The 12,813-nt window shown below is 49.8% G+C and overlaps 1 protein-coding gene across 2 annotated transcripts; it reads left to right on the top strand.

Moving 5' to 3' along the window:
- The first annotated feature begins 4,315 nt into the window (after nucleotides 1-4,315).
- LOC119290453 lies at nucleotides 4,316-8,679 on the top strand. Of its 2 annotated transcripts, none has more exons than XM_037569219.1 (5): nucleotides 4,316-5,036; nucleotides 5,141-5,235; nucleotides 5,689-7,440; nucleotides 7,576-7,696; nucleotides 7,925-8,679. In XM_037569219.1, the coding sequence occupies exons 1-5, from the start codon at nucleotides 4,856-4,858 to the stop codon at nucleotides 8,599-8,601; spliced, it is 2,826 nt and encodes a 941-aa protein (XP_037425116.1). In that variant the 5' UTR covers nucleotides 4,316-4,855; the 3' UTR covers nucleotides 8,602-8,679. The 2 variants fall into 2 exon arrangements, with proteins under 2 accessions (XP_037425116.1, XP_037425115.1); XM_037569218.1 differs by having other exon boundaries at nucleotides 7,552-7,696.
- Nucleotides 8,680-12,813: the final 4,134 nt, after the last annotated feature.

The raw sequence follows: 12,813 nt of genomic DNA, 5'->3' as shown, positions 1-12,813 counted from the left end.
CGGGGAAATCAAGCTTTGGATCACCGTCGCAAGGCGGAGCGAGAGCACTTTGAAGACCAGCTTTGCAACGGAGTGTATTAAGCTAATAGACCTGTAGTCGGTGATTACAGCGGCGCCATCTTTCTTAGAAAGAAGAACTACAGCAGCTCTGTTGAGCATTTGGAAGTTTCCCCCGGCGAGGTGGTAGAACTGATGAAAAGCCTATCATCTAAGCCTCGGAAGCACATGATATTTCCCCAATAATCGTTACAGCTTCACAATTACTATTTGTATTGATCGGCTGGAGCGTCGTTTTATGTTCGTCAGTTCAAATGCTGATCTCCATATATTTTAAGATCGCTTCTAGGTCTACTAGTCAACATTGTAGTACCCTGGAATGTCTGTAAAATGGCATGCTTAAAATAAAATGATCCCACCAGTGCTGCGTTTGACCAAGTGACCTGCTATGTTTTGTACGGGCTAGCAATATCTGACTTAGTTTTATCTAGGTGGGCTCAGAACTCAAAACTACTAGACGTCTCTTAACTAAAAATATTTTAAGAATATCAGCCTTCTCTTCTCTCCTGCCGTGTGCACACTATAGCTCTAAAGTCTCAACACATCATAGCCCTTAAATCAGTTATATCTGCCGTCGCAATCTAAAATAAATAAATATAAATAGTACTAGAAGGATTTCACTGCATTTTTCAATCTGGTTTTATAGTAGAGGCTTTTTTTTTGCAGGGAATAGTAAAGGCTTCTTTGATTAGTAGGATTTTGAAAACGTAGGAATGAAGGCAAAAATATAGGGTTGAAGTGGCATGCACGCTTGAATTCTATAGGATTAGCAAGGAGTGTCTGATGTCACAGGAAAAAATTATAAAGAAAGATTGGAGTGAATGATAGATTTTGTATGAAACGTAGTAAAAGAAATTCCATCGAAAAAATTCTCACCGGATCCAATCTTAGGGGGTGTTTGTTTTCAGGAACTTTTTTGTGTAAGGCTAGAAAAAGTCCCTCTTAGAGACTTTTTTACCAAACAGGAGGGACTTTTTAAGGACTAAACTAGGTATTTGGGACTAAATGAAGAAGACTCTCAAGTACATTTAATGGCCCGCCACACCATGGTGTTGTTTGATTGTTATTTTTCTATATATACTAGGGGCAATATGGTCATTTAATAACCTATAGGAAGGGACTATGGAGTTTTTTGTCTCTGCAAACAAACAGGGAGGGACTTTTTAGGGACTAGAAAAAGTTGTAGGACTTATGAACCAAACAGGGCCTTATGAATCAGGCTTCATTTGGTTCATAGGATAGGATTATCGTAGGAATAGGAATTTTGTAGGAAATGAGATGACATGTATCTCAAATCCTATGAGTAGGAATAAGAGATGAGATGTCATTTGGTTGACACCAAAGGAAATTTTCCATTGAATCTAGGCTCATTTTTATTTTCCTATGAAATGTGGAGGATAGGAACCAATCCTATATAGAAATAGGAATCCATTCCTATGAACCAAAGGGCTCTAAAGGAAAAAATCCTATAAAAATCCTATCCTCTAGAATTTCTATGAAATTCCAACAAACCAAAGGAGGCCTCAAAGGTTTTTCAAAGCAAAATAGCCCTGACTAGGTGGGAGGGGGAGCACAATCAGCCCATCAATGTGCTGCAGTTCGACTGCCTGTGCCGGATCGGTGGTGACACGAAACTCGCAACAGGCCAGGTCAAAATTCAATGCGGCTCCGTGCGGACGGCCCCTCGCGCTCGTACTACCACCACCGTATCGGTTTGGATGGAATCGTGCGTGCGTGCAGTACCAGGCTACCAGCCCAGCCCGTGCCAATCATAGCCGTCCGTGGTCTCCATCAATGCAAGTACACGGTACAGGCGCAGCGATTTGTCATCCAACTATTAACTGATTTGTACGTCATAAACCCGTCGGAAATCGGCCGCGGCTGGTTTTGATCCGCGAAGCAGCCAATGGCACAAGAGAGAGCCATCACCAGTGATCTTCGCAGTTCCACAGTTACTATTTGTATTGATCTGCTCCGTTCGGGTGTCAGTTCAAAACTTCAAATGCTGATCTCTGTGCTATTTAAATCGCTTCTAGGTCTACTTACTAGTCAACATTGCAGTACCCTGGAATGTCTGTAAAATGTGGACATGCTTAAATTAAAATAATCCCACCGGTGCAGCGTTTGACCAAGTGACCTGCTTATATTTTGTACGCTAGCTAGCAGTATCTGATTTTGTTTTGGTGGGCTCAGAACTCAAAACTAGACGTCTCTCACTACTCTCATTTAGATTAAGTATAAAATAAAAAATCTCAGCTCCGTCTGCCCTCTTGTCATGCACACTGACGCTCCAAAGTAGCACATCATAGTCCATCCATTAATTATCTGCCGTCGCCATCTCAAAAACTGAAAATAGTACCAGCAGCAATTTTCAAACTGATTCTCTTTTTTTTGGGGGGGTGCTTGGAGAGCTTTTTTTTGGGTGCTTGGAGAGCTAGATAGGTGCGCCATCCGTTTCAAACTCCGTGACACGAGAATTGACAGCAGGAGAGAATTTTAGCCCCCCACCCCCATAGGTGAGCAGTAAAATGGAAGGTACTTTCCACTTGGGTCACTCGTTGAGCTGTCCGTCCGTATACGAGCAGAGCAGAGCAACCACCTTCTCTTCTCTTCTCTTCACTTTGATCCTACTCATTCATCATCACCACCATCATCACAGCAGATTCACATGGCAACCAGAGGTAGATGCGTACACCGGCTAGCCGGCCATGTATGTGTCATCCTGAAACGTTTGTGCATCATGTGTCTGAAGCAAGTGTGTATCACATACAGACACTCTAAGCTGGTGTCAATGGTGTGTTAAGTAGAGTGTTACCATCTGTGATCTGTCGGTGCCTACGCTAGCTATATACAAGCAAAGTATTTTTCTCCCTTTTTCCATGCTTAGATTCCACTCATCTTCAGCCAGTAGCATGAAACACAAGCTGAAGCAGACAATGACTAGAGCATCTCCAGCCGCGTTCCCGCGGCCTCTTTTTTGTCGCCGGCGCCGAAAATCCGCGCCCCAAAAGCCAATTCTACGCTGATTCAGGCCGATTTTGGCGCCGGCGGACTCGGGTCAAACCCGGCGCGCTGGAGGGCGCCGGGGGAAATGATTTTGGCGCGAAATGGAGTGGGTCCGCCGAGTCAGCGACTCGCCGCCTTCGTCGTCCTCACCGCCACGGTTCCCGCGGGAATCAATGCCAAGGCTGTCGCGCTGCCGCCTCGGTCAGCCTTCCATTGATGCCACACGAGCGGCGCAGTGAAGGCGCCGCGACGCCGCGGCGATGAATGGCTTCGGCCGATGCCATTTGCGCGAGGACGAGGTGCGCCTCCTCTACGAGGCCGACTACCCGGCTCGTCCGGACATGCGGGTGCCGGACTTGTGGAGGCTCGAAGAGATCAAAGCTCAGTGCCACGGACGCGACGAGGGCGTCGTCGTCGTCGTCCTCGACAGCGAGGACGAGGACGCGCCCGGGCCATCTAACCCCCCGCACGTCGGCGACCCTGGTTAGGGGTGCAGCAGGGACGACGGCGGCTCCGGCGGGACGCAGGGCGGCGACAATGATGACGACGGCGACGACGGCGGCGACTACACCCGGTTCTACAGGCTCCTTGGCATGTAGAAGCCGGACGGCGACAACGGCGTAGTATGGCTAGGCGTACTTGTTTTTAAATCATGTTTTTTGTTTTTTGTACAAATTTGAATGAAATCGCCAAGTTTGTGTCGTGTTTTGTGTCGCGTTGTTTCGATTTGGGGATGACCCGGGGGCGGCGACTGGGAGCACGTTCACCCTAATGCTGAAATTAACGCCGGCTCGGCCTTAGACGGCGCTTTTTGGCGTCCTGAGGGCCGTACGGCGGGAGATGCTCTTACTCTGGGGTAGTAGCATGGAAATTTTTCGCCTCTCTTGCATCTTAAGCATCGGTTTTCAGCTCCTACTAGAGGCCAAAGTTGCTTATTATAGCAGAGGATACTAATAATAAATTAATTAAAACTGGATTGGACCAGTCCAAAGTAGCATAGTGGGAGCATAGGATGGTGGTGGTGCTAATTAATCAAGATTAGACCAGTCCCAAGCCAGGCCAGACTGGCCAGGGAAGGAAGGGAGCAAGCAAACAAAAGCATTAGCTCAGCAATGGAAAGCTTCTCCTCTGACACAGCTACACATGCACATCACGAACACATCCATCACAACGCTAAACAAAAGCAGCCCTCGACATGTCGCTTCCTCTGAATCCCCTCTGCAGAAAGAGCCAGGCCCCCTCCCTCCCTCCCTCCTCCCCTCCTCCCCACAAAAGCCCTCTCTTTTCACCTCTAGGCCCGCTCCCCTCCCCAATCCCCCAACTCCGACGCTTGGCTCATCCGCTCTAGATCTCCGCACCGTCTCTCCCCCCCTTTGTTTGCTCTAGCATTTTTATTTCAAGGGTGACAAGAGGAGCCGGGCAGAGAGTCTTTGTGCCTTGGCCGGTTCATGAGTAGGGAGGGGAATTCGCATGGAGCGGTCATGTCCTGAGCAGTTGCAGTGGCCATCTCCCTTTGTTCTCTAGCATTTGTCCCTCATGGCTCGCCACCTCTCCAAGATTCGGCGGCTCACCAAGAACTAGATGTAGCCATTAATACAGGAGCGGCCGGTCTCAAGTTTTGGTGTTGCGTTTTTTTCTGAGGGATTTCTGCATTTATTTTGAGTTTTTCTGTGAGAGAGCGGCATTCATTCAAGATTCAGGAGGAGCGGGCGCGTGTTGTGCTACTCGCTGCCAGGCTCGTGAGGAATCGGGTTTGAATTCCTGTCTCCTTCCTCCTCGCCGGCGCGGAGGCATGAGGAGGGGCGGGTCCTCCTCCTCCGCTGCGGCGAACGGCGGCGGCGGCGGCGGCGGCCTGGCGATCACCGAGCGGCAGAAGCCGGCGCCGTCGCGCGTGGCGGCGCTGTTCCAGATGCTCGCCAAGCGGAAGCTCTTCTCCTCGTCCTCCTCCAAGAAGACCAAGCTGCTCGCCCCAGGTGAGATGAGATTGCGGAAGGAGCAGCTGCATTTGCTAATTGCTATGGCTCTCTGCAAAATCGGTGCTGTTCCTCAGCTTTATTTTGTGTCTTTGCCGTTTCAGTGCGCGAGCAGAGATTCTTATCGCCTGGGAGGCCACCCGCCGCCGCCGGCCGCGCCGGCGAGAAGACGCCGGTGGCCAAGAAGAGGCCTCTCCTGGTACGGTACATCTTTCCTTCACCTTTTACTACTAGCATCTGTGCAGTAAGTTTCGTTCTGAATTCATAGTGATTTTTCCCCAACAAAAATTGCCTCATAAATATCATTTTGCTTTTCCCCAAGCCAATATTTTACTCCCTTGGTTTTGCATTTTCTTTTTTCTTTCTTTTTTCTCTTTTTAGACAAAGGGAATCCTCCAAATTTTCACCTAAATTGTTTACTTTGCATCCATGATTTATTTCTTGAGAGATTCCCAAAACAAAGTGGTTCTCCCTTTTCATCTGCACCTGGTTGCCCAAGGCTCCCAATGATTTTCCCCCAGATCTGCAGGTTCAGCATCTAGCATTTTGCACGCCTTTCCCTTTGCCTCCTTTACAACTTTTCATCATCTCCTTTTCCTATCTGTTTATATGTATGCTAAATTGCTAGCTCACCCGTGCTGCTCTCCTCCAGCTTGATTCTGCAGACTATGCAAGGAGTAAAAGCGAAAGCCATGGCACCAGCCGCTTGCCACCGCCAACCCAAGACAGCAATTCCAGTGAAATGCGCACCCCGGGTGTCGTTGCACGGCTAATGGGCCTCAGCTCAATGCCGGCTATCAGCCATGAAAGGTCAGCCAGAGCCACCGACTCCTCCGAATCCGAGGTCGCCGGTCACCGGAATGACCGTTCTCAAGGTTTGCCTGGTAGCTCAGGGAGCATGGCCACCTCGCATCAGAAGCCAGGGCAGGTCATGGATGGATGGAATGACAATGCCGGCAAGTTCAATGCAGATTCACAGGCATTGTGGTCAGGAAGGCACCACAATCACAAGGTTGCTTCACCTCTGAAGAGCCCAAGGTCAATTTCAAGCAGGAACAAGGCCCGGTTGATCGAAGCAGCAGTCAGGGTTCTCGAACCCGGTCTGCAGTCCAGAAATCGCCACCGACAGCGACATGCACGCTTGGAGTATCCATGTAACGGCGATGGTGTGGCGACTACTTCTGCTCCTGCTGCTGCCATACATAATTCGCCGGATCAATTCTCAAGGGAAATGGGGAATGTTGGTGCATCAATGTCTGGTGCTGGCAACGTAGGAGCTGCCTCTCTGCACAATCCTGCTCCCGGACAGTGGTCTGAAGAGAACTGCAAGAAGGTTGCTGCTGATAGGAAGCCAAACCAGCATGTACCATGGCAAGGGCAACCTGGAGGAAACATTAAGGCTTTGCCTGTAAGCAACTCGAGTGAGAAGGCTAGGTTTAAGGAAAGTGATGCGATGATCCTCAATGCTGCCGCTGATACATATCAAGATGTCCGAAAAGTTCAGCCGAGGAGCGCATCCCGTGGGAATGTTGCTTCTGGCCCTCTCAAGCAGAACAACCTGAAGCAGAACGCATTGCCTACAGCTTCTAGAACAGAAGATCCACATCATATGATTCAGAGGCAGAAGCATAGAAATGGGGAGCAATATGTGGCGAGCACAGGGAAGGATTTTGTTTCTTTGAACAAAAGTGTGAACAGCAGTACATCTTTGAGGTCCAAAGGAAAAGTAATGGATGAAATTCGCCTGCCACGTAGCAATGCGCAGAACAAGAACCTGAGCACAAAAGGCCATCGAACCGGTGGCCTAAGGAGCGATAGCTCTAACAAACCGAAGCCAAGGACTGCATCACCAAAAACTATGGAGAAAGATATGATAATTGCAAAAGGCGCAGGGTTGGTTAGCGAGAAGCCGAAGACTGCCAGCCCAAACTATGTTAGGAATGACTTGCTGAGACCGGTAGAGCCGCGGAATGCTTCCAGGTGTAACGACTCGGACATTGTTTCTTTCACTTTCAGCTCACCGATGAAGGCTACCCCTGCTTCTATGCTCGGCAAAAACACTAGTGCTGTTCTGGGATCTGCAAATGGTCCTAAAAGAAACTCTCATAGGGACTGTCAAAATATTTCTTCAGAAAGGGAATTGGTTTTCAGGGAAAAATTACGAGGCACATCAAGCATGGACGATGCAGAATCAGTCTGGTTTAATCGAGATGAGTTGAAGAATAGAGATATTCCTGGAAGCAGAGTAAGAGTAACCTCTTCATGGTCTGAGGAGGCTAGTGATGTGCCCGTCCTACGAAGATCGTCAAGCGAGGAACTTCTGCGGGAGCTAGACAGTCTGATGCATGTCTTCGGGGAGCTTCCTAATTCCGTCGAGTTGTGTGAAACTCATAAAAAGCTTGAGGTTGGTAAATTTTGCTCTTCCCTGTCCTCCACCATGTATGTTAATATTGCTGAGATTACTATTCCTATATAGATCACCATAACATCAAGCACTCTGTTTATCTGATGACAGCTCCTTGGCCGCTGCCATCTGCAGGCCAACGGGAAAGCTAATGATACATCTCGATCTGTGCCTGGAGGCAACCGACAAGGAGGAAGACTCCGGCCTACATATGCAGATGAGAACTGCACTTCTGGGAACTCAAACTACACTAAAGGTAATCAACACAAGTTATTATTTTGAGCATGTTCTAGTTTCTTTCTGCACTTCGTTTGTACAGTTTGGGCCAACTGACAAATTTTTTGGCTAACAAACTGTAAACCTACTATCTTACTCCCTCTGTCAGCATATTTTCGGAAAATGCATAGTTCAAATAGTAGACTGAGTAGCACTATCTTGGCTTGCATGCTGACTCTTTTCATTCATGTTCCCACCCATTGAACAGAGGCTCAACTCGAAGACAGACGCCTGTCAGAGACTTGTGCGCCGCCATCTAGCGCGCGAGACGCGGCCACCGAGAGAAACGCCAGGCGAGCCGAGCCTAACTCTGGCCAGCATGGCGCGTGCCGTCTTGCGCCGGCGGTGCAGGGCAGCAAGTCGGCGCGCGTTGGGCATGCCGAGGTCACATCGACCGTCGATCTGCTGCTAGCAAACGTCTGCTCCTCCGGCCTACACCATTCCAAGGGGACCTTCCTCCTGAGAACATCCGAGTCTGTGCTCGCCACCCTGACCCCGAGAGGCTCCACCACCACCAACAGCAGACCCAAGGCCTCGGGAGCGAGCCCGCTGCGGAGCCTCGCGTCCGACCTGGTCACGGAGTGCCTGGACTCGATGTGCGCCGAGCTCTGCGACTCTGGCTACACGCCGTTCGCGAGGCTCGCCGCGATGGTCCGCTCAGAGCAGCGGCTGGCCGCAGAGGTGCGGAAGGAGGCGGCTAGGCACGGTGACATGGCGGGGCAGGACCTGGGCGACCTCGCCGCCGGCGACGTGGAGCGCGCGGTAGCGGCCGGCGTGGCGCGCGAGGCGTTCCGGATCGGCGCGCTGATCGAGCGGGACCTGGTGCAGGAGCTGGCGCACGAGCTCGGGCTCGACATGCTCAGAGCGGCGGCCGTAAACTTGTAACAGAGAAGGAATGTTCTTTCGTGGTAGTGGTATTGGTACGGGTATAGGAGGAGTTGTGATGAAGAGGTTCCGTTTCGATGTTTGCGGTGACATTTGCAGAGGTGGCCGGCGCTCTGCCACCGCCGGCGACTCTGCCGGCGGCGACGCAGGCGGGTTTAGGTATCCGGACCCTAATACGCTTCCATTAAAGGAAAGGAATCCAGTTCCAGCCCCTCTACCCGTCTTAATCGGAGTCCCCCGAATCCTTTTTTTCTGCTGAAATAAATTGAACCCAGCCCCGTCCGGTGAGACCAGGTCTCATATAAATCAGGTGAGACCCGGATGCTTTGTGATTTGTGAATGCCACGTATCATTCATCAGGGCGGTGGGGGTGGGGTGGATGCTTTGTGATTTGTGAATGCCACGTGTCATCCATCAGGATGGGTCTCACCTGCTAATTCGTAAGACCTGGTCTCATAGAATTTTTTTCCGCGTAGCATGGATCCGTCCGCCTCTCCTCGACTCGATTGCCGATCCATCTCCGTCTTTTGCGATGCCGAGGCGTATGATGATGCCGTCGATACTTTCGGTGCTGAGGACCGCCGGCTTCATCGGTGTCGTCACGACCGTGTACGTGGCCACCAAGTATCAGCGGCGCGAGATGGCGGAGGAAGGCCAGAGGCGCCACCTGCAGATGCTGGAGGATAGGAAGAAGGAGCGGGAGATGCAGCAGTTGCAAGCCGCCGCCGCCGAGGACCACGAGACCTAGACATTGTTAATTTCTTTTTTTTGTTCTTTCTCAAACGTGTATTCTTAGTTTTCTAGATTGTCCGATCAGCTATGTTTTGTGAATTGTGATACTTATATTTTGTTTTCAGTTTGCCTAATTCACATCTAGATGTTTTTTTAAGGATGTTACATCTAAGCTCTCACAAATACACAACAACAAAGAATTAAAGAAAAACTGGGACAAGAAAAAAATATACCACAAACATAGTCCCTTTTGTTTTTTTAAAGGATACTTCTATTTTGTTGGACAGAGAAACTTTCACAACAATAAACTAGCGGGAGACTGCAATTATCAGGAAACTGTGTGTGTCTAGGGCACATCTAGATATGCTCTAGTTATTGCACATATAAGTGGGTGAATCAAGCATAAAAAAAAAGAAAATATCCACACGAATCTCAACGTAAGATCAATGACATAGGACTTAAATATGCAATACTTATGGTACATCTAGATGTGCTTTAGCAAAACTGTTACTCTAAATTATTGAACAGTATGCATGCAACTTTCATATTTGTAAGAGACATAAATTTAGATGCTTTTTGTTTGGTTTGATCAGAAAAAAAATTGTGTTATCTAGACCTTGTAGCTTGAGTGCAACACTTGATACTCTTAATTAATGACATATTACTTAGATGGGCACAGATGTGCTTTAGCAAAACCGTTTTTTTATATAATAACATAGAAGACTTGATAGACACCCTGACACACCAAAAACCCTCTCCTAGGCTCCCCCTTCTCTGCCTCAGCATCTTCTTCGGCCACCGCCTAAACATTGTCGGATATCCACAACCCCCACCCACGCGCCAACCTGCCTTGGAATACGCCGCCGCTGTACCACTCCACCTTCGCCCAGGCATTGCCATACATCCGCAGCCCCCACTCACATGCATGCCCGCCTTGGCCTACGTTGTCGTCCACCCCGGATCCGTCCGCATCTACGTACCCTCCGCCCCTTGCTGATGTCGTCCATGGCAGACAGCACACCCGGCAGGTGTTCGATCAAATGACATTGAGTTTTTTTCCACCTTCTCGTTGTTTCCTAGAGTTAGCATGATAACAGGGTACTCGGTGATGAACGATGAGTTGTTGTGCGATGCATGCATGAAAGGTCGTATCTACAGACTTTGTACGCATAAACCAAGGGGCATGACCTTTTGCAAATTGTGCATGCTTCATTTCATGAGCAAAAACACTCACGCCCTACGACTTGCACGTGATCCATGAGTGCAATGTGAACTCGCTAGCCCATCGGTGGTACATCATCTCCAACTCCATCATGAAGTATTGCGGTGTGATTGCACAAGTTGAGAGAATGTGGCCGCCGGTCTCGTAAACCACGGAGATCGCAAGTTTTGCTTCTTGTTACTCTTTCAGGTTGGTTATTTCATTTGGTTCACTCAATGTTGAAACTTGATACTCATCACGTTGTATAGCCCAGGCACGCTACCGTGCTGTGCCACTGAACTGAGGGCAGGGCATTTACGTTCGAACATTGTTGGATAAAGCTTAAAGGGACACAAGTGCGTGGGACGACACCATTTACGTTCATACTAAAACGTGCCGGCGTTTTGCAGGCTGCCGAGCGGTAGACATACACCATTGGGTTGATACTTTGTTTGGTTGATGAAGAAGTGCCTCTGCAGTGTGGGCTAGGCAAGAAGAGGCGTTGCTGTTGGTGGTGCGTTGGGGAACTGGCCGCGTGCCGACCCGTGAATTGCTCCCCGGCCGGGGATGGAATAGCGCGCCCAGCGAGGATGTGACACGGTGCCGTGCCCGATGATGGCGTGTGGATCACCGGCTACCGGAGCGCCCGACCCGATGCACACGTTGCATACTATTACTGGTCTGGCACTGGCAGTGCGGAAGGAGTGTGACCTATCGAGATTCCTCCTAGCCGAGGACGCTCCCAAGATACACCGCTCCAGATGCGACCATCGAGAGAAATGCCAGGCGTGCCGTGCCGTGCCTAACTCTGGCGTCTAGCCAGCATGGCGTGCACCGAGCAGCAAGCCGGCGCACCCGGGGCGCGAACCCGTTGCGACTTGCGACGCCTCGCGCTCGACCTGGCCACGGAGTGCATGGACTCGATGTGCGCACAGCTCTATGACTCCGACTACAGGCCGTTCACGAGGCTGGCCGCAGAGGTACGGAAGGACGCGGCGAGGCGCGGCGCCGTGGCGGGGTAGGCCCTGGACGACCTCGCCGCCGGCGACGTGGAGCGCAGCGGTGGCGTTCCGGATCGGCGCGCTGATCAAACGTGACCTGGTCTAGGAGCTGGTGCACGAGGTCGGGCTAGACATGCTCTCCGTAAGCTTGTGACATCAAAGGTTCCTTCGTGGTAGTGGTATACGGTACCAGGAGTTGTGATGAACAGGTATGTTTCAACCTTGTCGGAATCCAGCACCTAATAGCTTTCACAAAAGGAACCCAGGCCAGTTTAAAAAAAGAGAAAAAAGAAAAGATAAGGAATCCAAGCCCCTCTCCCCGTCCGAGTCGAGTCGGAATCCCCCAAACCCTTCTGTTTGAAGTAATAAATCGAAGCCACCGTGCATAGAGCCATAGATCTGGCTCTCGCTCTCGCTCTCGCCTCTCGACTATCGATCGATCGACCGATCTCTGGCTTGTTGCGATGGGGAGGCGTGCGATGATGACGTCGATACCTTCCCTGCTGAGGTTGGCATGCTTCTACACTGCCGCGATGACCTTGTATGTGGCAAACAAGATGCGAGAGGAAGAGGAGAGGAGCTGGAGGGAGCGCCAGATGCAGTGGCAAGCCGCCGCCGCCGCCAGGGACCACAAGACCTAGATATTGCAATTACTCTCAAATCGGCATTTTTACTTTTCTAGATTCTGCAACCAGCTATGTTTTGTGATAGTATTACTTCGTTTGGCCAAGAAACCTATCTAATACACTTGCGAACAAACTTGTGGTCAGACAGACAGATAGTGGTATCCCAACCCACCTGTATTTTTCTGGATTTATTTCAAGCCTTTTGACAATACGCGTTTAATGGGAGCGGATATTCTCGTCGACTACGAAGACGTATGTGATGACTTCATTAATCTCAAGATGATATGATGACTCAGTCTTTCGGAAATGCTCATAAGGCTAAGGGTATCCGTACGTGCGTTCATAGGGGTGAGCATTCACTATAGTGCACTCAAACGGTTCTCCTTTTTTCTTTTGTCTCCGACAATCCACTAGCCCACCCTCTATGCACTCTATTAATTCTGGAGTGGTAATCTTATGTTAAATTCCTCTATATTTTGTTTGCATGATGCATTCCTTCTCCTATTAATTGCCGCCAATCTTACCTTCTTAAAAAGTTGATCCCAATTCTTTCAACATGCAAAGTGTCCACCTCAATCTCCCACTAAGCAATGTATTTAAGTCCCCTCTCCCATTAAGCCATGCAAAATCTGTCACATAAGCACCTCAACGT

Source organism: Triticum dicoccoides, chromosome 1A, assembly GCF_002162155.2.
Source record: "Triticum dicoccoides isolate Atlit2015 ecotype Zavitan chromosome 1A, WEW_v2.0, whole genome shotgun sequence".
NCBI classification, from domain to species: Eukaryota; Viridiplantae; Streptophyta; class Magnoliopsida; order Poales; family Poaceae; genus Triticum; species Triticum dicoccoides.
The sequence above is the reverse complement of the archived record's forward strand: the minus strand, read 5'-3'. Positions and strand labels throughout refer to the sequence as shown.

What these genes read in the sequence shown, in the direction of transcription:
- LOC119290453 (XM_037569218.1), top strand. Translation starts at nt 4,856, where the DNA reads ATGAGGAGGGGCGGGTCCTCCTCCTCCGCTGCGGCGAACGGCGGCGGC. An exon ending in CCAAGAAGAGGCCTCTCCTG is followed by an intron (nt 5,236 to 5,688) that starts GTACGGTACATC and finishes GCTCTCCTCCAG; the next exon opens with CTTGATTCTGCAGACTATGC. An exon ending in GAACTCAAACTACACTAAAG is followed by an intron (nt 7,697 to 7,924) that starts GTAATCAACACA and finishes CCCATTGAACAG; the next exon opens with AGGCTCAACTCGAAGACAGA.